The sequence below is a fragment of the Anabrus simplex genome, chromosome 5, assembly GCF_040414725.1.
Source record: "Anabrus simplex isolate iqAnaSimp1 chromosome 5, ASM4041472v1, whole genome shotgun sequence".
Taxonomy (NCBI): Eukaryota; Metazoa; Arthropoda; class Insecta; order Orthoptera; family Tettigoniidae; genus Anabrus; species Anabrus simplex.
Genome location: NC_090269.1, coordinates 436,637,708 through 436,663,894, shown reverse-complemented (window position 1 = coordinate 436,663,894; position 26,187 = coordinate 436,637,708). Strand labels below are relative to the sequence as shown.

At 39.8% G+C, this 26,187-nt stretch overlaps 1 protein-coding gene across 1 annotated transcript in view; it reads left to right on the top strand.

Moving 5' to 3' along the window:
* Positions 1-26,187, top strand: part of LOC136874620 (zinc finger protein 239-like) — a 100,028-nt gene that overhangs the window by 6,511 nt on the left and 67,330 nt on the right. The window contains exons 2-3 of the mRNA XM_067148251.2: positions 5,355-5,435; positions 22,821-22,903. Of these exons, the coding sequence (XP_067004352.2) occupies positions 5,355-5,435; positions 22,821-22,903 (164 nt within the window). The remainder of the gene's footprint in view (positions 1-5,354; positions 5,436-22,820; positions 22,904-26,187) is intronic.

The following is a 26,187-nucleotide window of genomic DNA, read 5'->3' as shown; positions in this document are numbered from 1 at the left end:
ATTGCAATCGACAGACTTAAACCAGTATTTCTCCTGCATAACGTGGAACCTACACCACGCAAGTCCTCAACGCCAGTGCAACCCAGCTCTACGATCAACCCTGGTGACAGCCTTCATTCCAGCAAGCGAATTACTCGTTCTGGTCGAACAGTGCGCTTCCCACGTTGTCACTGTGGCGGGAGTAGTATGTGGCGGCCAGTGATTGATTCATTAACTACTAAACTCCTTGACTAGCGTTGTTTGTTCATACATTTTCTTCGAGTTTTGTATTCTAGTATTCTTTGGTTTTAACTTAGCCAACATATGATCAATCTCTGTATTATGTAGTTATAGTAATAAATAGTGTCCATTTAAAAAGGAAAAACAACTTCAGTTCGTCGTATTTTCAGATACCTCTTGATCCTACTTGCCGTGAATTTACGGCCTTTGCCACTCCTTTCGGCTGTTATCAATTTAACGAAGTTCCCACGGGCATTTCTGTAGGTAGTCAGGCGCTGAGTCGCTTACTCGATTCAGTCTTTGGAGATCTCAAGATCTGCTGTCTGGTTGCTTATTTGGACGACGTTGTAGTTTATCTAACTCCTTTGAGAAACAAGTCAAGCAACTTCGCGAGTTCTTCACTAGAAACATGGTTCACTGTCAACCCTGAGAAGTTATCATTGCGATCCAGGTGCACATTGAATCCAGCTCTGGCATCTCCGTAAATCCAGAGAGAGTGAAGAGTATTCGTGAGCTTCCCAGGCCTAAAAGTCTCCGAGGTGTCCGCAGGTTTCTTGGAATGGTGGGTTTCTGCAGTAGAGTTATCCCGAATATTTCCGATATTTCGACACCGTTAACACTGTTCAAGAAAGAAAAACACTCGTTTCTCTCGGTATAACGCACAAGAATACGCCTTTTGTAAATTTAAAGATGCTATTTATCAAGCTCCCGTGTTGCAAAGTCGTGATTTTAACAGTTACTTCGTTCTTCAGTGCGATACAGGTGGCATTGTTGTCTCTGCCGTGCTAAATCACATGCTAGAGGATAACAGGTTGGCCCCTATCGCGTACTTCAGTAAGAGGTTGCACGACTCTGAAGTCAAGTATTCTACGAACGAAAAGGTGTGCTTAGCTGTCGTACTAGGCGTTTAAAATTTCCACTCGTACCTCGAACGTCGTCATTTGTGGGTTCACGCGGTTAGTCGAGCGCTATCCTGGATGAGCACTAATGTCAAAAAACTAGGAAGGACGACTCGCTGGATTCTTCCCTTATCGTCTTATAAGTTCACTGTGGTTCATGTGAGAGGCAAGGACAATATTGTTGCTGATTGTTTATCACGCGTGTTTGAAGGCGCAGAAACACCCAATTGTAGTCCCGCCGCTCACCTTCCCGTCTTTTCTTCAAAATTAACCCTTTAGCTTTACAGATATGGCTGAATTTTATAACAAGGATGATGAGTGTGTTCGTACACTGGATAGAATCTCTAAGGATGAGCAGGATTTGGAATCTTTCGAGGCGAAGAAAGGTCTGTTATATCATAAGAGTCCCGGAAAGAAAACTTTAAATATATTCTTTCCCCATGCCTTAAGATCTACGATTTTAAATTTTCATCATGATTCTCATATGGGCAACTTAAATCCTGCCATAAACTAGCTAGGATCTATTACTGGCCAAATTTAAAGCAGGATGTTACCGAATATGTAAAGACTTGGGACGATTTTCAAAAATGTAAGCCTGCTCAAAATGGTCAAGTCAGCTTTCACTCCACCGATGTTGGAAGTTCCCCTGGGGAGAAATTATTCATCGACTTTATTCTGGCCGTTAACAAAATCCCATAACGGGAACATCGTTATATTATCTGTCATTGATGGTTTCTCCAAGTTCATTTCGTTGTCTCCTGTTCGTAAGATTAATTTCAATGTCACTATAAATATGTTAACTAAGCATGTGTTCGGCATCAATCAATATCAATCAATCGCTACTGATCTGCATTTAGGGCAGTTGGCCAGGTGGCAGATTCCCTATCTGTTGTTTTCCTAGCCTTTTCTTAAATGAATGCAAAGAAATTGGAAATTTATTGAACATCTCCCTTGTTAAGTTATTCCAGTTCGTAACTCCCCTTCCTATAAACGAATATTTGCCCCAGTTTGTCCTCTTGAATTCCAACTTTATAAAGGAAACCGTTTTCATATTATCTTCATATTCGGCCCCCAAGATTTTAATATCAGACAATTCTTCGGTTTTACTTGTGCTAATTTCCAAAATATGTGTTTCTCTTGGGGAATTAAACATGTCCGTCTCAGCCCCCACAACCCCCAACCAAATCTCGTCGGGAGATTTCATCGTAACTTTAAAACATGCTTGTCTGCGTTTCATCATAATAATCAATCCCGTTGGGATTCGTGTCTGTCTTTCTTTAGTCTAGGGTTCAACACAGGCATCCATAAGTCCAGCCGATTTACTCCTGCTGAACTGTTCTTGGGAAGAATCTTCAACCAGCCGCTCGCACTGAAATGGACATTGAATATCTCTCTGAACCTTCCCGCCACATGGATGTTAACGAGAAACGAAAATAACTCCCGAATATCTGATCAATTCCAGAGACAAAGTTGCCCGAAGATACAACAAGGGAAGGAAACTTGTTCCTTTCCATGTTGGAGACCTGGTCCTAATCAAGAGATTTCCTGTTAGTTCTGCTACGGACCACTTCATCGGATAGCTATGTCTAAAATGGTCTGAACCTAAGAAGATCGTTGAATTTTGGGGGCCTGTAACGGTCATATTAGAAGATGTCGCCAGCCATGTTTTGTCCATGGTCCATGTATCCTTGTTGAAACCGTACCATTCAAGGAACCCGTAATATTTAATTAGTCTACATTTCCTGTATTATTATATCATTTTGATTTTACTTAATGATATTAAAATAAGCCTGTAGTAGAGAACAATACGCTTAGACCTTTTCTGTTTCTTGTGAGGAAACCCTTTTCCTTTTCTTCAAAGAAAAATTATGATAGAAGGAGGCATAAGCCAAATTGGCAAAGTGATAATGGAAAAGGGAAAATGAAAATCTGTGTAGGACCGAATTCGACTCATTCAAGTTTTGGTGATTTAAAGGACTGCAAAAATATAGTTGTCTGGAGATACCACCATTCTTGAGGCATTATTTTTTGCTTAGTGGAAGAACGCTTGTACCAGCATATTTCTCTGAGTCGCATGCATATTTGTATAATCATATGTTACACACATTTCCAAAATGTCTAGTTTATCCTTCATTGTAAGTTTAGATAGTTGTGCACGCACATTCAGCTCTAAGCTTTTACCCTTATGTAAAAGGATTCTTCCTTGATTGATCACCAAGGAAAGGACTCATTTTCCAAGTGTTGTTGGGGAAAATTGAGCCGCACCTCTTTACCTCTCTATTTTCCTTTTGTACTTTACAAGATATCGCACTCTTTACGATGTCACAGATCAGTGTGTTATGGCTGCTTAGTGTTCTCTATTCCTGATATGACGTGTAACCGTACCGATTAGACAGATAGCACCTCATGTAACGGAGGAATGCCAGAGCATTTCTTTCTAGCTTATCTGTGATTCCAGTTATCCCTGTTCTTCTGACAATAATGCTTTGGAAGGAAAGATGGAGACGTTGGCCTACGAGATGCCTTTCATCTCGTACAAATGGTTCTACAATAATATTCCAATTTTATATTTTATAGCTCTTTATTTTATAGTCAATGAATATGGCTACTTAGAGTCAATGAATATGACTTCTGCAATTTCGAGATATTTATCCTACTTATCTTTTCTTGGCTTGTCATAGTTATCCTAGTTTGTTTTCTGAGAGATCGCTCTTTAGTGTATTATTCTTCTATTATTTTGGTGCAGATTTATTTCACAGTCCTTCCCTTCTCTTCATGTCTGCTTGTTATGTAATCGTTCGTACATAGAGCGAAAGGTAGCACCGATCCGACTATACGTGTGTGTGATGAGTTTGTTTTTGGTTTTTGATTGGAGACCTTTTATGTCTCTTTTTATCCGACGTTTGGCTTGTGCTTATATTCTGCATTATGTTTTAACGCTGATGCTCTACGATTCATGTACGCCTTGGTGTGTGCGATATGAATGCATCTCATGCGGCGTGTAAGTTATTTACGTTGTGTGTTTTGACTGTGTGAGGCAGGCCTCTTTGAGGTGACCCAGATCAAGCTCATGAGCTGTTGACTGATACATATCATGCTGTTACGATTCTTGTCGTAACGTGTCCTGATATTTAATTTTCCACACTCTCTGCTTCGCATGTTTGGTCTCTGAGTGTGTGTGGGTGTGGAGTGGTTATCGGACATGTGTTACTTTTCAGTATATATTGGATATTTGCTTTTGTCATTATTCTTTATCTCGTTTATGTTTCCGGCTTCCTCAGTCGATTATATTTATTTCGGGATTTTGCTCTCATTTTTCTTACTTTATTGACTCATGTTTATTTGCTTCCGTAACTATAGCAACTACTTTTCTTACCTCCTTGCATTCCATATTTGTTTTCTTTTCTACCAGCCTTGCTTCACTGGTGTCTTTGATTTGTGGGGATGCAATCTCTTTGGAGATTGTTGGAAGCCATGTTTCCTTTTTGACAAAAAGCCTTGACTTCGTCCGGGGTGCCGTGATAATATTATTGTGTGAAAGCTGTCACTTTCACCTCATGATTCCAAATGGTCTTTAGGAATGAAATACATTGGATCGCGTTTTAATTGGCACTGTCTGGTAATAAAAATAATTGTATCACAGTTCATGAAACCTCTGTTGCGACGGTGTAAGATTCTGTAAGATTCAAATCAATAAGTGAAGCAATTTGATTGTGATTGGAGTATCTTAACAAACCATGTGTGTGAGTATTTGTCTCCCTGTATTCCCCATTTATTTGTTTATTCCCTTTTCTCTCCAAGTTCATGTTCATTTAAATTGACCTCAGCTCTACGTTATTGTCTCTCTACTTTGGGGGACATGCCTTTTACACTTTGTTCTCTAGTCTAAGAGGCCCGGATTCAGCTCCTGGCAGTTTTGAGCCAGTTTTGGCCGACCCAGAAGAGGTAGGTTGTATATACGGTGTTAGTTTAGAAGGTTTCATATTGTAGAATTGTTCTACTCTTCAAAAATATCTCTGAGCATTCAAACAGGACATTTCTGCACTCCTGAACGTCTCTTATTTGTCCTGTTTTAAATGATACTCGACATACAAATTTTCTGAAAAATGATAATGAAGATCTGAAACTGAATCTGACTTATTTACTAGTAAATTATGAATTGTTAAGCCAACTCATGAATGACTAAATTTGACGATGTGTCTGAAAGATGTCCCTAATATATTAACTTTTCCACAGGACAATTATAAAGTTACATCAGAGGAGATGCATTTGAAAGAAGAACCCAAATCAGAGTTGGGAGAGCCAAGAGAAACACAGGTAAACTTATTTGAAGTAATCTAATATTTTGTTGACATTTTTCCGATAGTGGTTGTTAAAGAAACCGCTGAATAGATTTCATTGCGCAGCTCCTCATTTTAAATCAGACATTTTGAAGGTCCTTGGAAATATTTATAGTGAGATTTCCAACATTTTATATGATTTTCATATTTTCTTCATGTAGTTCACTATTGTATGGTAGGTGGTATATAGCAGCTATTTGTTTTCAAAGTCCCTCCACTGCACGGCATCTGATGGCTGTTTTTACCTTCTACTTTACCCTAACTGGATTTTAGCTACGAACATCGTTATCTTCCTTTTGTCGTGTGTCAAAGAGCTCCAACCCATTTCTTCAAATATTTATCCAAGATGCCAATCTTGTGCTAAGTCCTCTGTTGCCTAAATTTCTTCCTCAAAATACAGTAACTTAACAAATGTCTTAGTCACTTAATAGCGTGTGGGGCCTCCTCTAGCGCTGCGACTGGAGTGAGACTCCGTGGAAGTGTGTCGACAAGTCTCTGGTAGTCCTCTGGACGCAGCTAACACCAAATCGTTTGCAGAGCGGCCGCCAATGCTGGTATTTTCGTGGGTGCGGGATCCATGGCACGGACCCTGCGTTCCAGGACATCACATATATGCTCGGTAGTGTTCGTATTGGGGCTCCTGGGTGGCCATGGCAGTCGTTGGACCTCCGCTGCGTGTCCCTGGAACCATTCCCGGGCGACGTGGGAGCGATGTGGCGGCGCGTGATCATCTTGAAACACCGCAGAACCGTCTGGGCGGTGGAAGGACATAAATGGGTGGAGATGGTCTCCGAGCAGCTCAACATACCGCGTACCATTCAAAGTCTCATGCAGAACAACTAGGGAGACCATTCCATACCAGGAAATTGATACCCAGACCATATCAGAGACACCAGCGCCCTGGAGCATATCAATCAATCAATACTGATCTGCATTTAGGGCAGTCGCCCAGGTGGCAGATTCCCTATCTGTTGCTTTTCTAGCCTTTTCCTAAATGATTTCAAAGAAATTGGAAATTTATTGAACATCTCCCTTGGTAAGTTATTCCAATCCCTAACTCCCCTTCCTATAAATTAATATTTGCCCCAGTTTGTCCTCTTGAATTCCAATTTTATCTTCATATTGTGATCTTTCCTACTTTTATAAACGCCATTCAAACTTATTCGTCTACTAATGTCATTCCACGCCATCTCTCCGCTGACAGCTCGGAACATACAACTTAGTCGAGCAGCTCTTCTTCTTTCTCTCAATTCTTCCCAACCCAAACATTGCAACATTTTTGTAACGCTACTCTTTTGTCGGAAATCACCCACAACAAATCGAGCTGCTTTTCTTTGGATTTTTTCCAGTTCTTGAATCAGGTAATCCTGGTGAGGGTCCCATACACTGGAACCATACTCTAGTTGTGGTCTTACCAGAGACTTATAAACACTCTCCTTTACATCCTTACTACAACCCCTAAACACCCTCATAACCATGTGCAGAGATCTGTACCCTTTATTTACAATCTCATTTATGTGATTACCCCAATGAAGATCTTTCCTTATATTAACACCTAGATACTTACAATGATCCCCAAAAGGAACTTTCACCCCATCAACGCAGTAATTAAAACTGAGAGGACTTTTCCTATTTGTGAAACTCACAACCTGACATTTAACCCCGTTTATCATCATACCATCCATAATATCTCCCCAGGAGAGTTTCCAATTTCGGCGAAATGGAAACCGACTTGACTATTTTGAATAGGTTTACAGTTTTGACAAATGTCATAACTTCTGACATATGAAAGTACTACGTTGTGGCTGAATATCTGTCACGCACGTTTGATGGTGTGTAATTACTGGACGATAGCACTGAATGTAGTCCTGTTTGCAGTTTCTCGGTCAATGTTCCTCAAATTTACTCCTGGAGATTTACTGATTTGCTTTAATTTCTGAAAAAGTACGATGAATTTGTTGCTTACTGTCCATCCCATAATATTATGGAAGGAGCCTCCCCGAAGAGTGCTAGTTAAGGCATTCGGGCGTTCCCTGGGCAACGGTGATACACCGGCTGATTCTTCCACGAAGGCGCTGCTACACAGCAACAAGCAGATGATAGCAAGTACTATGTCCACTAACAGTCCTTTTCAGGACCAACCAGAACACTTGACATTGTTGTACTACAGGAAACACATACAGAGAACACTGAACAGTTATTGGCAAGGGGAAAGATACCAGGATTTAAAATGATAGCAGCTCACGACCATGCTCAATACGGAATTGCTACTTACATTAGAAATAACATTTGCAACTACAGTACCCTACCAGTAAGCGATCATCCAACCTATTTCTCCACCTCAGTACAAATAGAAGACATCATGGTAACGAATATTTACAAGCCACCCAATGAAATATGGCCTGATCCCATTCCCATAATACCTTCTCATAATAACATCATCCTTGGAGATTTCAACAGCCACCATACATCTTGGGGCTATAAGCGAGATGATGAAAATGGAACTAAGGTCTCAGAATGGGCAGAAGTAAACAACCTTGCACTGATATATGACCCCAAAGATAAGGGAACGTTTCACTCTGGCCGTTGGAAATGTGACTACACACCAGACCTTTGCTTTGTCTCGCACAGTTTTATGTTACCATCTTGCCGTGTTAGGAGACAAGTGCTCAATAACTTCCCGCACAGCCAGCACAGACCCATAATCTACCAAATAGGAATTCAGATCCCAGTTATACAATCTACACCCAGACCTCGCTGGAACTTTCAGAAAGCAGACTGGGTTGCTTATGCCAAGTCTACTGATGCCAACATCAGATGGATTAAACCTGTCCCAGAGAACTACATGAGGTTTGTTGGCTTAATAAAATCAGCAGCAAAAACCTATATTCCTAGAGGATTCCGTAAAGACTATATACCGGGATGGAGTGAAGAGTCCAGCAGACTGAGTAAGGAATTCGAAGAAAATAGCAGTCACGAGAAAGCAACAGATTTACTACAATCACTTGATCTTGCTAGAAAAGAGAAGTGGGTGAAGACTGTAAAAGACATGAATTTCACCCATTCCAGCAGAAAAGCATGGTCACTTATTCGGAAATTAGATTCCACATCCATACCACCAAAGCAACATTCCCCAATGAAGGTAGAAGCAATAGCAAATCACCTCGTTTCCACCTCTAAAACAACAAGGAATAAACTGACCACGAAATGGGTTAAAACTGAGCTTAAACAGGCAAAACGAGAAACACAACCGAACGCAACCTATTCACAACCTTTCACATCACAAGAGGTCGATGAGTGATTAAAATCACTCCGAAATGGCAAAGCTGCAGGACTAGATGGAATCTACCCAGAACTACTAAAAAACTGTGGTCCAGCTACAAGAAGATGGCTTGCTGCATTCTTCAGTCAGGAAGACTTCCCCCAATCTTCAAGAAGTCAAAAATTATTGCCCTTCTGAAACCAGGAAAGGATCCAACTCTCCCACAAAGCTATCGACCTATAGCTCTACTCTGCGTCACCTACAAGTTATTAGAAAGACTGATACTTAACCGAATAGCACCAGCCATCGAAGCATTCCTTCCAGTTGAACAAGCAGGATTTCGACCCAGCCGTGACTGCAGTGACCAAGTACTGTCCTTGACCACATATCTGGAGGTTGGTTTTGAGAAGAAATTGAAAAGCGTCTCTGTCTTCTTAGATCTTACAGCTGCATATGACACAGTCTGGAGGGAAGGTCTTATGCTTAAACTGATTAAAGCTGTTCCTTGCTTAAAAATTACTACACTAATTGACAGAATGTTAAGCAACCGACTATTTCAAGTTCACTCAGAACACAACAGAAGCAAATTCCACAAAGTCAACAATGGTCTGCCTCAAGGGTCGGTTCTATCTCCTACTCTCTTCAACTTATACATCCACGACCTGCCTGAAACAGTGTCCCGAAAGTTCATATATGCGGACGATATTTGCCTTACAATTCAACGACCCAACTTCGCAGAAGCTGAAATAGTTCTTAACCGAGACCTTGAACTGTTGGATGACTACTTTCAAAGATGGTACCTTCATCCCAATCCACAGAAAACAGTGACATCTACATTCCATCTGAACAACGCAGAAGCAAACCACCATCCAAGGGTATTCTTCAAGGGCCATGAACTACAATATTGTGCCAATCCCAGTTACTTAGGAGTAACATTGGACAGGTCTCTTACGTACAAAAATCATCTGCAGAAAACCGCCAACAAACTAAAAAGTCGTAATAACATTCTCCAACGATTGGCTGGAACTTCCTGGGGAGCGGATGGAAACACATTAAGGACAACATCTCTGGCCTTAGTCTATTCTGCAGCAGAATACTGCTCTGGTGTTTGGCTTAACAGTGCTCACACACAGCTAGTAGATTCACAACTTCGTCAAACCATGCGAATCATAACTGGTACACTTCGTGCTACACCGACCCAATGGTTACCGGTTCTCAGCAATATACTACCTCCACATATCAGGAGACAGAAGGCCCTTTTTCAGCTATGGACCAGAATGCTAAAGAATGAACGTCTACCTGTTCATGAGGATATCAGACAGAAATGCACACGCCTGAAGTCTCGCCAGCCTGCTTGGAAGACAGCCGTGAAGATAACATCTAGTGAATTCAACCCCACCTCTAAATGGTTAACAGAGTGGTCTTTATCCCCAGCTCGGGCAATAGTGGATATTAATAACCCATCCACAAAGCTGGCAGGCTTTGATCTGCCACGTTGCACCTGGAGTAGACTAAACCGCATGAGATGTGGAGTAGGTAGAACAGCATCTACTTTACACACCTGGGCTGGTCAGTTTCTCCATACTGTGATTGTGGGGAGGTTCGACAAACAATGAAACATGTAGTGCAGGAATGTCCACTCCGTGCTTTCACTGGCACCATGGAAGACCTCAACACAGCAACACCCGAAGCAGTGAAGTGGGTGGCGGGTTTGGACATTCACATTTAGTGACATGCTCATCACTCGCACTCAGTGTGTATATATGAACTGTCAGAGTTGATAGGTGGATAGCGATGTAAATATATTGTGTTTTCTTCTTGTACTTTCAAACTTTGTAAATTGCTTTCTTTGACTGTATAGATATGATAATTTGTATTTACTTTGTACTCATCTTTCACTGGTTGTGTAAATAGTTTATGGGTTGTCATTATTCATCATACGCCAAATAAATAAATAAAATAACTTGTCGATCAGACTTGGTAACAATCTCCGCATTTGTCACTTAAATATCGAATCCATATCACCACCAAAGAGTCAGTATCTGTCTCGCCTTATGCTGGAGAACAACGTGGATTTGATAGCACTACAGGAAACACATACCAGTGACAGTGAAGATCTCTACAGAAGAGGAAAAATAGGTGGTTACAATCTTGCTGGAGCAATCAATGATGAACGTTATGGGATCGCAACTTACATCAGATCCCAGTTAACTGATTTTAAAGTTGTTTATGAAGACAACTCAACAGATATCTCTGTCCTGGCAGTGGAAATCTCAGGCATTACTGTTGTGAATATCTAGAAACCACCAGCAGTCAGTTGGTCCAGCTGTTCATTAAAAGTTTTTGATCACCCTGTTTTGTACATCGGAGATTTCAATAGTCATAGCCCAGCATGGGGATACGAATTTGAAGATGACAATGGGTCCAACCTAAATAACTGGATTGAAGCAAACTCCCTACAACTCGTCTACAATGCTAAACATCCTGGCACATTTCATTCTGGCAGGTGGCTAAAGGATTATTCTCCTGACCTGTGCATAGTGTCACAGTCAACTCCTGAGAATCATCACATGGTACAACGAAAGGTCATCAGTTCCTTTCCTCACAGTCAACACAGACCAGTTATTATTTACTATGGCACTGAGATCCCTCTTGTGTCTTCAGTACCACAACCTCGTTGGAATTTTCGACTAGCAAAGTGGGATAAATTTGCAGAAGGACTTGATAACACTGTACAGTGGATACGACCAGTTCCTGAAAATTACAATAGATTTGTCAACGCCATAAAAGCTAATGCTGGGAAGTTCATTCCCCGGGGATATCGCAAGACGTATATACCAGGATGGTCAGAAGAATGTAATCAGCTCTACACCGAATATCAGAACTCTCCTAATAAAACAACAGCTGATGAGTTGCTAAGGGCTCTAAATAAATCTAGGAGAGAGAAGTGGCACAGAACTACAGCAGAGATAGACTTCACACACTCTAGTCGTAAAGCCTGGAACCTCATAAGAAAACTTGGTAGTGACCCTACAATGAAACTCCGAAGTTTGCCAATGAACCCAAACACCATTGCCTCCAGACTGACACAAATCTCTAGAGCGAAAATGGACAAGGTACACGCAAGGAGTGTTAAGAAGCAACTAAGAACGAAAAGAACACAGTTGACATCCCATCCGGAGTATTCCTGTGACTTCAGTACTGAAGAACTGGACAAGGCTCTATCCAAGATAAAGATAAATAAAGCTGCTGGTCTGGATGAAATCTATCCGGAGTTTCTGAAGGCCATAGGCCCTGGTACAAAACAATGGCTAGTCAACTTCTTCAATGAAATTCTACGAACTGGTAAATTACCTAAGTTGTTAAAACAAGCCAAAGTAATTGCAGTCTTGAAACCAGGAAAGGAAGGAACTGATGCTTCACATTATCGACCAATTTCACTCCTTAGTGTAATCTACAAGATGCTTGAAATAATGATACTTAACCGTATCCAGGAAGCAATAGAAGGAGTCATCCCAGTTGAGCAAGGGGGTTTCAGAAAGAATCGTAGTTGTTGTGATCAGGTGTTAACACTGACAACAGAGATTGAAGCAGGATTCCAGAAAAGACTGAAGACTGCTGCAGCTTTTGTCGACCTTACATCAGCCTATGACACGGTCTGGAGAGAGGGACTGTTGCTCAAGTTTGTTGAGGTCATCCCTTGTCAGAAGCTAGCATGCTTACTAAACAACATATTATCCAACCGTCGACTTGCTGTATTTCTGAATGGTGAAAGAAGCAGGTGGAGATCTCTAAATAATGGTTTACCCCAAGGGTCAGTTTTATCTCCCATTCTATTCAATCTATACATCCATGACCTGCCAAGAACAACTTCAAAGAAGATACAGTTTGCAGATGATCTAGCTTTAATTACTCAGAGTACGGATTTGGCACACTGTGAGGATGTACTTACAGAGGACCTAGCTACCATGTGCGACTATTTTCACAAATGGAGACTCCAACCAAATCCTAGTAAAACGGAAGTAACAGCATTCCACTTGCATAACATGGAAGCTAATCGGAAGCTACATGCGCTATTTAACGGAACAGAAGTCTCCCACAACTTCTTCCCAAAATATCTGGGTGTCACACTGGATCGGTCCTTGTCGTTCAAACAGCATTGCTCGAATCTGTCAAAGAAGCTGAGTACAAGAGTAAATCTACTGCATAAACTAGCGGGCAGCAACTGGGGTGCAGATGCAAACACTCTTCGCACTGCTTCACTTTCTCTAGTATACTCGGCTGGTGAGTACTGCGCTCCTGTGTGGGAAAACAGCGTACATTCGAGCAAGATTGATGTACAGCTCAATGAAACCATGAGAGTTGTTACTGGTACAGTGAGGTCGATTCCTACTCAGTGGCTGCCTGTTTTAGCAAACATTGCTCCTCCAGATCTGAGGAGAAAAGCACCAAAAGTACAGTTGCTCAAGAAGACCTTTGCACACAGGAACTCACTTTTGTTCAATGCCTTACGAGATCCACCTGTGATGAGGTTAAAATCCAGGAATCCACTCTGGACTGATCTACACTCCTATGAAAAATTCAGTGTAAGAGCAGAATGGAGACAGCGATGGGAACAATGTCCACCCACTAACGCCTTTCTGATTAAAGACCCAACGAAGAAAGTGCCAGGTTTCGATCTTCCTCGATATGAGTGGTCAAAACTCAACCGTTTCAGAACAGGCCACGGCAGGTGCCGATATATGATGAAAAAGTGGGGATATTGTGAAAGTGCTGCCTGTGAGTGTGGTGCTGGTGTTGTTGAGAGCTGTCCACTGTCAGCATTTAAGGACGGTTTACGGACTCTGCATGAATTGACACCAAGTGCAGTGGACTGGTTGTCGAAGCTGGACATTCTAGTTTAATTACCTCTATATTTTAATGTGTATGTTAATTGTATATTTTTACAGATTATGCTTGTAAATGCCATACGATAATAATAATAATAATAATAATAATAATAATAATAATAATGGAGATTATTTTACAGTTGTTCACAATCGTGTAACTTATTTATTACTCTGTACAGAATAACGTCATCTGCTAAATGCCTTATCTCTGATTCCACTTCTTTACACATATCATTGATATATATTGCGCCCTTTTCAAGGCCTCCGATGCGGTAGTCTTCTTTCTCAATTGATGCGCCGGCTGCTCCTGTAGACAAATGACATTTACCTAATACCTACCGCTCATGTAGACTCTTATCTTCTCAGGGATGTTTACGTCCTTCAGCTTTCCTCGGGGTTGACAGGCCACACACAATCGGGGATGAGGAAGTGAAAGACGAGGGGTCACTAAACTACCAAAATGACAGTACCCAGAGACTGAATTAAATTGGAATAATAAAAATAGTTTATTGAACAAAGTCGGAAAAATGTGTAGAATAAAAAGAAGTTAAATCAAATTAAAATCAATAAGGTTACTTGAAAATATCACCATACCAAAATCTCCTCAACAAAATAAAACATCTGCCTAAATGAATTTGACTGAAAGTCAATAAATTTTAATAATAATACTCATTACCATCGAACTGGTATCTCTTATATACGAGATACAACCACAACAGACTACAGGTTCATTAATATTCAGCATTTAAATAAGGCACATGAAATGCACTTAAATCGTATCCCAAATAACTGGACTTGCGTAACATTAAATAATTAATTAATTAAATGATTTCATAATGTGGATGTCCTAGACTTGATTACACTAAGTTCAGTTAAGTTGATAACTGCCCAACTCTAAAATATAATTGTGTACAATCACCATGAACACGGTATCTCACCACCTTACTATTTCTTAGCCACAAAATTGAATAAACATTGGCTGAACCAAGAAAAGTTATCAAATCACACGTTGATGACGAATAGCTACTTATTTAATTAATTTACACATTACTGGCTGTGATAGCCGGGACATTTTAGAAATGAACTAGAACAAGTTAGGCCAAGTGCCTCAGTTTTACCGTATTAAATGAATTCGACCCTTTTACAAATTAATTTATTTTACCTTGCCGCTGTCTGTATTTTCACAGTGAATTATTAAAATTATATGGCATCACCATCGATGGAGGCAGATTCCATCTTGTCTGCGTATTTTATGGCACTTATGACACAACTTTTTTTTAATCAAGGATAGAACCATTTACTTAATTTAACTTTTGTAGTGGGGTTCAAAGTTTTGTGATTTACGATGTCCTAGAGCATAAATGTTTATTTTGACATTGGCTAAGAACGATCTGTGGTCTTGCTAACCTAACACAATGAAATTTATTTACAAAATGTACATGACAACGGAGTAATCACAGTGCTCCAAAAGAAAACAAATAAATTCAAAAATAACCTAACAACTCCTATCTTATTTACATCATTTAAATCATGAACAATCTTTCACATACCGTCTGTCACTACATAAAAAATATTAAAACACGGTGACCAAAAATAAAATATCCGCGCAAAGCAGAAAGAAACCGTTAAAAGAAAATCACGATAAAAAGGACGTGATCACTGCCTATCAGAATTTAAATAAAAATACGCACAGATCAAGCTGCAGAAAAATTCGTAACCAAACAGATTTAAAGTAACAATAGGGTGAATTTGATGGCAATCTCGTGATGTCAGACGGAAATGTCTGGGCATGACCTCTCACAACTTTTAAGGATTCTAACTAGGAATATTACATGTCAGTTATGATTGACTTTCAAAATTTCTCACATTGCTTGGTCAGTCCGTTCCATGTTTCAACTTGGTCTTTGATTTGCATATTTCCGAGTGTTCTATTCATCCCTGGAAAATTTATAAATATGTAAGCCTTCTACCTGCAAATGTCACATATATCGTCGAAGATTTAACTATCCTAGTTAAATTGTTTACCTCTCAATTCACATTCATCTCATTATTCTCAAAGTGGCACTTATTTGCCAATATAGCTTCGCTCATTTGAATACGGGCCAATCATTATTAATACATTGTGTCGTACGCATTCATTTATTACGACACCATAATACAACATGGTCCTCAAGCTTCATATTCTCCATTTTTCTATTGTTATCATCAGGGGCACTACCATCTCATTGTTCATCTATGTCATCTTATTTCCACATTTCATGCCACGGATTATCAGATTTGACCTGCAATGGTTTCCCTGTCCTTATTTATTGACTGTAACAACAAGATTTGCCTGTCAAATACCCAGTTGTCGAAAATGTGAATCCACGTACACAAAAAATATAAGTATTTATATACGAAATAAACACAATACCGCAAATAACAGGTAAGATGTCCAACGAGAAACGATCATCTAAAAATGTGATAATGCAAAATGAATAATAAAATTGTATGCGCTATCATTACAATTAGTTAAAAAATCCCAAAACAACTCGGCAGCGTCCACAGAATCAAAATATCACCAACACACCATATTATTGTATGTTAAAAAATTAGAACTGGTACAGGGCGTAATCTACAGAAATATTTAGATTCACGACTGAAAAATGGTAACTCATATCAAAAATTTATCCAGAAATGCGTGAGAGAAGGTCACCAAGAAAAATACGATTATTAGATTATTATATTTATTATTATCATCATGACACCATGGCATTCACATCCCGAGTCGTCAGATATTATTGTCCTGGTGTCACATCCAACTCTAACTACAAATAACATCGAAGAATATAATTACACCATCCGGTACGTAAAATTTAATTTTATTAAACCTACAGAAATCGCTACCCTAAATTTGACCACTGATTGTTCATAGCCCTCAAGTAAATTGTTACATGATTATAATATGCTCACATTACCTTTGTGCTGGAAGGTGGGCTGAATCCTCACAGTCCCCGCTACATGATTTTATTCCATCTTCATCTTGCGGAAGCTAATCAACACTTTATGCACACGAATTGGATCCATTCTCATGTTTGCGTTGCACACGTAAGATTATTTCACACGCCTTTTAACAATGACATGAAGATAAACATAAATTACACTGCAATAGCTCTCGATGAGTTGACGTGCACTTTAAGAAAAGATCTACCTGGCGATTCTCCTGCTGGTCGTCTCTGTTCAGCACCCTCCTTCTATCGCTTGTTTACACAAGGGATTTTAGCAGGCATCGACCTCTCTCTGACAAACGAAAGTGGATACTAGTCCTTGTACCGTTAAGCTCCAGTAGTAAACAAAGTCTAACCCTGCAATTAGCTCACCTAATGTTTGCCCCCAAAGTCTCAGATGAAATCATATTATCGACTGTTCACGTTTAATTGTAATGTTCCCATGTAAGATATGGAGAAATGTTTATGAAAATACCGTCTTCCAAAATAATACTTCTTCATTATAATCGTAACGTGCAAGCTAATTGTGAGCTAAGAAAAGTTGTATAATTACAGATTAAACAAACTTCCATTGTCCGTCTCTGTGGTCCGCCAGCCTCATTGCATTAAATGTTCATTTATGAAAAGTTCGTAAAACAGCTACAACTGTCATTTTGCTAGGATAATTGTTTGACTGATTCCTAAAATCTGATATTATTTTTGAGTTCTCCCTAAGTGTTCTTTGCTAGCCTAAGTCTTTACTCACACAAGTGTTAAGTCGTCTCTCGGCGCTGCACTCGGTACTTTGGATTGTTTTTACACTTGTCCGTAAGTTAAGATGTTCGGAAATGCACTCTAAATACTCTAAAATTTGGTTTGCTTTGAGTGTTGCATTCCGTTATCAGAAATGATCGCAGTTTAATTTTTAAATTGAAAAGCGTCATAGGGCCTATTTACACTGGGAACATGGCGCCTTGCCGCCATGACACTCCGCTCTCTGGGCGCAACCACTCTTCCAAACAATGTTGAAAACTTATGTTTTGAGAAATAATTAACTACGTATTTGCGTGAAATATTCGTTAAATATTATTTGCAAGTCAGGACACTGTATTCCACAATTACTTTCGGCACTAGATCACGGAAAACTGGATACAGATTCCCGCTAGGACATGACACTTAAATTTCGTAAATTGTGATTGGCTGAAATTTTGCCGCTCCTCCAAGCTTGGATTGAACCACCTTCTGCCGAGGGGTGACAGGTATTTCTTTCTTCTCTGTCGCACACTAGGGATGGGCACATTTCATATTGCCGGTTTCCCGTGAGAAACCAGATACAAGGTCTGCACACTTCGGCGCAATAAAACTTTATTAGACGGAGGCTTTTAGTTAGCTATTTCCTGTTCGTGACTTAAAGCATATTTGACGGATGTACCTCCAGCCAACACGGCTCCTGGGTGGTATTTGTGAGACTGCTGGCTTTTCCCTGCCTTTGCAGTGTTCACATATGCGAATTTCAATAATTAAACTAACATTTCCATTAGGCTCATTCGATTATGGGTGCAATATATATTAGAGAACATAAAGGTCCAATAATACTGCCCTGAGGAAATCCCCTCTTAATTTTTACACGGGCAGATAAAGCTTCCTCTACTCTAATTCTCTGAGTTCTATTTTCTAGAAATATAGCCACCAATTCAGCCACTATTTTTTCTAATCTAATTGCAATCACTTTTGCCGGTCGTGTCTCATTATCTACCCTATCAAATGCCGTAGGTAGGTCGATCACGATACAGTCCATTTGACCTCCTGAATCCAGGGTATCTGCTATATCTTGCTGGAATACTACAAGTTGAGCTTCAGTTGAATAACCTTTCCTAAACCAAAACTGCCTTCTATCAACCAGTTATTGATTTCGCAAACATGTCTAATATAATCAGTGAGAATGTTTTCGCGAGGCTTGCATGCAATGCATGTCAAACTGACTGGCCTGTAATTCTCGGCTTTACTTTTTGCTTGTTGTTAGCTTGAAAGTATATGTCATTAGTTTTGCTCCTTCTAATTTCATTAGTAAGGTTTAGACTGATGGATTCATTTGACCAGTGCTCATTTGGTGAAATGCTCTATGACAGCTAACTAAATTGAATCCTTCTACCTTTGTTACAACAGTTGAAAGTTCACTTGTGAGTAAGCAAAGTGTTATATATATTTGTCATATGGCAAACATGAAAATTATTTTTAATTCTACATCAAGATTACAAATGTATTATAGTGCCTGTGGTGTCCTTAGGAAGAAGTCTCTAAATTCAGCAGTGTAAGATGTTTGTGGGCGTTCTTGAACTACATGCCGGTCATTCTGTCTTACAGCATCACACTCGCAGCAGGGTGAAGGTATTTTCCTCAACTTGTACAGGAGATTTTTGACCAGTTCTTTCTGGTTTGAATGAAGCTTGGCACCATCTCAGTTATGCAGGGCATTTCTAAACTCTCTGTAGGGGCAAACAATTTCCAATCATGAGACCATCTCTCAGCCAGATTGAATTTGTTAGCTACGAGGTTCTCCGCTGTGCAGATAGGTGGATGTCTTGAACGTAATCGTTTCACACGTAGATTGGCTACGTCACTATGAACAGGTAGTTGTTTGTTGGTCTGGATCTTCTGATATCGTCTTGTTAGAATGTTGTATCGCCACAAATGATGTGGAGTAATGTGCCTGAGAATAGGGAGCCATTGTTCTTGTAGTCATGCGCATGGTGTTTTTCAGTTTTACATCTATTAATCTTACATGAGTACTGTTTATGCACACCGGGGCACAATACTCAGCGACAGAATAAACTAAACCTAAAGCTGAGCAACAGAGAGTAGTTGCACTGGCACCCCAAGACGTACCGCATAATTTCTCCAGGATGTTGTTGGCAGCAGTCGTTCGTAGATCTTCTTTGAATGGGAGTGTTCTGTCCAGTGTTACACCCAAATATTAGGGATGTCTGTTACGGCGAAGGAGCGTGGTATTAAGGTAAACAGAAAGTTCCCTTGTTGCCTTTTGATTGTTCAGGTAGAAACAAGCAACTTCGGTCTTAGTTGTACTTGGTTGAAGTCTCCATTTTTGGAAGTAGTCTCCAAGAACAGAGAGATCATTTGTCATCATCTCTTCTGTTCTCTCGAAACATGGATCTCCAGCAGCAATTGCCCAATCATCAGCATATTCAAACTTCATGGATGTTGTGTGGGGTAAATCTGATATATACAGGCTAAATAAGATTAATTGATCCTTCAGGAAGTCCATTATTTCATTTACTTGGTTTGCTGATTTTACTGCCAATGATGACCTGGAAACTTCTATCACTCAACATGTTGCTTACAAACGAGCCAATATCGTACAACCTGAAATAGTTTGTAAATAACACCCTCTCTCCAAACATTGTCATCAGCTGTCTTAATGTCTATGAATGCCACAGATGTTTTTTGGCGATTCAGTAGCCCTGCCTCAATGCAGGTGGTGGTGCGTGCAACTCCGTTGTGGTCTGAACCCCGCTTGTTCTATGGGAATTACCTCAAGCACTTTCGAGGCGATTCTGTTCAGGATTAGTCTCTCAGTTAACTTCTAGCATATACTGAACAGTGCGATAGGTCTATAGCTGCCTGGTCTGTCACTGGGTTTCCCAGGCTACAATATGGCAATGATCTTTGTCAATTTAAACAAACGTGGTAGCTTGCAAGTCTGAACAATATTAGTGTCTAGCTTGGATATCCAAAGTCGAGTGTGTTTGCCACAATTTCGGGATGTATTCTGTTAAAACCTGGTGCCTTAGGGCTTTTGAAATCTGTCAGAGTTGTATCAATGTCCCTGGTGGTGAAAAGTCTAGTATATTCTGAACCAGAATTACTTGTGGCTTTTAGTTTGGCCAGCTCTTTCTTAATATATATTGTGTGTATTCTGTCTCTAGCTGTTCGAGACATACAAACTATATGGGTAGCAACCATTTTTGTGGTGATAGTTTGACTTCCGTGAGCAATTAGGATACCTCCTCCGGGTTTTTTGAGGAGTGACCAAGCTTTACTGCTGGATTTACCGGATTTCATAAATTCCATAGTTTCAACCCTCTTTTCCTTCTGAGCATTGTCATTAATTCTTCTGCAATTTCTTGTTAACTACTAGCCAAGAACTCTTGGTACAGCTTTTCACTTGTCTCAGTCCATTCACGAACATATTCCTTCCTAAGAAATCTTTTGAAATGTGCTTCTTGCTATGGAATTGCAGCTCCTACAAATCTCTCATAATTGTCACTTGTTTGGGGTATCCATCGGACACATTTATCTAGTTCTTCTGAGAAGGATTTCCAGTCCGCTTTTTTGAAGTTCCAGCGTGGTTGAGGATATGAAGTCACTAGAGGAATCTGCATTCCAACTTCAAGATAAACTGGGCGGTGTTGACTGTGCGGGAAAGCTGGAAGAACTTTCTGCGTAGCACACAAAGACCGGTAGTTGTTGTCACCGGATACAAAAACCAGGTCCGGGTTATATTCCTGTTTCCATGCAGCTGATCTAAATGTGCCTCTATCTTTAGCATCGAACACAAGATGGATGTTACGTTCCTCAGCCCAACTCATGAGAGTTTCTCCATTGACATCAGTGGTCGCATACTTCCATTGTTCAGGATGGCTATTCAAATCGCCTCTACAGACAGCAGGATGGTCATCCACTTGAATGGCTTGAGGTGGCCATGCAGAGACTGGAGGCTTATGTCCGTTTGTAACGATGGTCCCACCGATCATTATGACAAGTGGATGAACGTTGTCATCGATGTTAGCTTTCAACAGTGAAACATTATCAATGGTACTCCGCACATAGGTCGCTACACCATATGCATGGTGTTATATTGCGCCGATTATATCATATCCTGGTATTCGCCCTCTTAATTGCAGTTGTTCTTCATTTGCAATATGAGTTTCCTGAATGACAACCACATATATTTTTTTGAAAAATATTGGCACTTGGATATACTTAAGCCCTCTAGATTTAGTTGTGTAGGTCCTATACACTTTCTGTTAGCTTGTTGTTGGTTCTGAAAAGAACTTTTTGTATCATGATTTTTCATTTTCGTGTTAGATAGCCTGGAGATCACAAGGATAGTCTGACTGCCTGATCACTATTGTTCGTTTAGCACCACCCGGGGGTCACATGTAGGGCAATTAAGGGTTATACCTACAGACATGAGCAATGTTCATCCCCCAGCAAAATGTAAGGTTTCTCTTTTTTTAATATGAGTGATAACATTAATCTAACATTGCATACCAAGTCAAGTATAGACTATGTCAGTTGAACGATAATTTAAAAAAATGTTAGGTTCTTCTGTTCATATTTAGGGAATATATTAGGAAGTTTACAACTGTCTGAACAGTCCTTTAATGATCATACCAAAACCCATGGTGCTACAGCTCTGATGTGCATTATCCTGCTGAGCGACCTCTGATGGTCTGCAGTTTATGTGTGATGAGCACAACAAATTTTCTGGGCCTTTATTCTCAGCTTTTAGACTAAGGACTCCACCTCTCTCTCAATTAACACCTTCATTGTTCTCATGTAGTCTGACAGGACCAGCAACCGGCCGTCAGACTCTGGTAATAATCCCTGATTTGTCCGTGAATCAACTCCGGGGCTTCCGGGATTGTGGTGTACTTGCTATCCATAGAAAAATAGCTTTAAAAATCTGAATGTAAATGTTGTAAGTCTATGTTGGTAAAGCCTTGAGATTGTCTAGAGTCAATGAAAAGTCCAGCAACTGACCATTTGTTGAATGTACTTGGATATGGTAGGCAGGAGATTGGCCTTTCTCAGGTTAAGATGCAATCTATGCCTGTTTGACAATAAGAGCCATTTGTGGGAACCAACAAACAAACAAGTGACCAGTCATTTAAGAACAAATAATAGGAAGAACACAATGACAGGATGTTGTCAGGAGAGAAGACAAGAGATGTGGAGATTATACTTGTCCTTCAAGCTTTCCTTCTTCTTTTGCTCTCTCTTCCAGTGCTGTCCTCTTTATCCTATTATGAGTCCCTTTTCTTGTTCCTGTTCTTCATGTAATTATGACTTGACACTTGTTTGTTTTTTCCTTTCTACATTGGGAGAATATATTGATATTTTTATTGTGCAATTATGAAATTTATTTTGTCAGCTATGTCATGTCTATTTATAAATGTTTACTCTACATTTCTTACTTTGCTTTGCATATTTGTTCCTTACAGCTTACTACCGGTATTAAGGATGAAATATGCGTGGATGAACACATAGTTTGTCCGCTGGTCGCCTCTTTCAAAGAAGAAGACAAGTAAGTACAGTTTAGCTTAATTAGATTTTACACCCCTAACCCTCGACAATATGGAATTTGATATTTATGTGTTCAGTATCTCCCTCTGCAGACAAGTGGTGGAGTGCGGACCTCCATATCCAAATTTTGTGGGTTCAAAGCAAGCACAGGTCCAACCAGATCATTCTCAAATTCCGTCAACTCTGCTTCACACATGGTTCAATCTTGTTGGTTCGATCGTGGATCATGAGGAAATTTCAGAAAATCAAAATAACTCAGCCCATAGTATCTAGTGATCAGCAGGTTGCCTAGATTGCACTGCTCGGTATCTGAGCGAGTACAATGATTATTAATATTCTATATAATTTAATAGGTGTTCCTGGGTTTTCAGGTTGACCATGACTTTGCTGTTGGCCATTCTTGTAACATGAACAGTCCAGTAACTCAAGTTGTCTTGAATTTGGCAATATTCTGTCTCCTTCCATGTATCTGTACATCTCTGCACTCTTCTATCGAACCACAATTTCTTTCATTAGTGTCACTTCGAAAATATCTTCTTTCTCTGATTATTTATTTACTGTCGCTTTCTGTGGTTTGTTAACTTTCAAAGTCATAGAACACAGTGGCTCCTGTGATGACATAATAGATTTTTATCTTGGTGTTATTAGGTAGATATTTTTAAAAATTGTTTCAGATGGAAGAATAACAACAGACACTTGCCTGGAATCTTTCTTTTATTTTAAAGCCTGATTATTTGCAGTTAGATGACCATGTCCTGATATACTAAATTAGCTTCACATACTCAAAATTTATTCTGATCTTTGAAACTCTGATCTTGGTGTCCAGTGGCTGAAACTCCTCATAGGCTGGTGTGTTATATTCCATCATCTGTATTTGGTTTATTCTTCTTCACCTGTGTCACTTTATTATAAACACTGCTCCATGCAGTGTGGAGAAATTTGTCTGAATTTAAGTCTCTATTGCTCTGTGACATTTAACTTGACCTCCTGTTGCTGTTCTACAATCCATGTTCTCACATCTGACCCTGTATGTAGTAGTTGATCTCTGTGGTGATCAAGGGCAATATATGGTAGAAATGCAAAATGCCACTCACACATACCTGTCAACCCTTCCGATTTACCCAGAAACTTTCCGTTTTTTAACTCGTCTTGCGATTTTCAGATTTTTTCTATTTCTTCCTATTTATTACCATTGTAACCTCTAGTAGGTCAATTCTCTTCCCCTAGGATAAAGGATACATTTTTATGTGCTAGTCTAATTTACGCTCCCTCATTTTCAAGCGTACTTATTGGATGCTTTATTTCGAGAGTGTATTGTCCGTCACCTTCATGAATCACGTATCCTGCTTCCTGCAGCAGCGTGTGCGCTTCCCAGCTGGAGTTTTGGGATGGAAATCGTCTTACTTACGAGCAAGAGGCTCGCACGCGCTGGCAACTTAGTTAATCGGGATGAAAGAATGAGTTTGTCATTTTGTGGTTCGCATACTGTTGACATAGTTCCTGTGCATAATTTCGTTGGAATTGTAGGCAACGTGTTTTTTCTTGCGGTTCTGTGCTTCTCGCCTGTCAAAGTTGTATGTTAATAATGTATGAGACGTACTGATCCCTTTTGTGTGCTGTAGTGTTGCGTATTTCAGTGAATTTGCGTTCATTCTTACATCATAATTGTAATGATTTGAATGTGTTTCAGGGACAGTTTCTGGTATTTTCTCTTCATGTTATGTTTCAAAGAACATAAAAGTTACCTCCAAGTGTTCAGAGTTAGCTATAAAATTAAATTTCCATTCATTTTACAGTCTAAAGAATAAACTATTATCCATTTTGTTGTATGTGTCAGTGTGATATTATTATTATTATTATTATTATTATTATTATTATTATTATTATTATTATTATTATTATTATGTATATGTCCGAGAATTAAAGTCCGAGAATTAAAAGTCTTATTTTTTATTTCTAAATGTTGGCATCTATGCGCTCACTCATCATAATATTCCAAGAAGTATCAAATCAATAAAACTGAAATATGCTCATGAGTAACAGGTAAGCAACCCATTTGTGAAATGCATCCTGTTGGGGTTAAATTAAGTGAGTAAAAGAGAAACAAAAGTGGGACCTGATTCAAAGCGACAGGTTGGCCTCGGCATCCTCAGTGTTGAGGCAGGTTGAAAATATATTTTGGAATAGACATGTTGGCAACACTTCCTCTTGTCTGGCTCTTTTGGATGAAAGTAAAGGAATCTAAGGTTTGGTTTTGCAAGTGTGTTATTCTCAAATATTTAAATCTGCTGCTCATCACAACAAAATAACGAGAAAATAGTTCAAAATGGGGGCAAGCAGCAGTGTAGTGATACAAGTTCTCCGAGTTTGTGTCGTGTTTGACCCTTACACTGCTATGCCCGAGATATCTCGTCGCTAACTTTAGGTAAATTACTGAAAAGAAAAAATATATGCCTTTGGAGTTTCCTTTGTTTTTCAAACTTGAGTGGCAACAAGCTACATCTTTTAGCAGCATAATGGATGATCAGTTAAAACGAAGACTTCATTCTAACACTATCTGCGGTCAAATATCTGAAGTAATGCACTGAGCTCAGTGCGCAACCTAGGTTGGCAGTCCCGCAAAACACCTGTCTCCAGGGTTTGTGAAAATGGCTTCAAGTAGCGGACGGCGCGTTCCTTCTGAGTTCGAACTGTGAATACTCTAGGATCGGAAGGTGAGTACTCAGATATCAGTGATTACAGTCCTCAAGTACCAGCTCGGCACACCTGGAAAGGAATTTGTTCCTAACCTGATTTATTTCAATGGCGCACGGGTAATATGTTTAGTCCTGTAATACACAGTTTGGATGACATTTCATGGGGTATGACATTCGATGTGATTCATGATGAACCAGCGGTTTTAGACATATTTCAGTGCTTCTTTTCACAGAAAATGGTGGAGCATATAGTAGTTCAAACATAGAAGTACTTTGCATTTGTTACGCAAACAATTGCCACCATTTCCGAGTACAAGGCTACAGAAATGGAGGGGAACCACATCTGTTTCATCACATTCTACTGCTGCCATATTCTCACCATCTACTTGCTCACTAACTGGCCTGTTCCCCTGCAACGCTGCTGCTCCGCTGTCACGTCACGCTTACGTATTTTTCTTCGAGTAACTTCTGGACTCACTTCACCACCTATATAAGCGTGCTATTACTTCGTTTCGTTGGTCAGACATCGAGTGAAATTATTCTTGAATGGAGAGAGCAGAATATTTCGCAGGCGGCTGGTCCGTTGCGA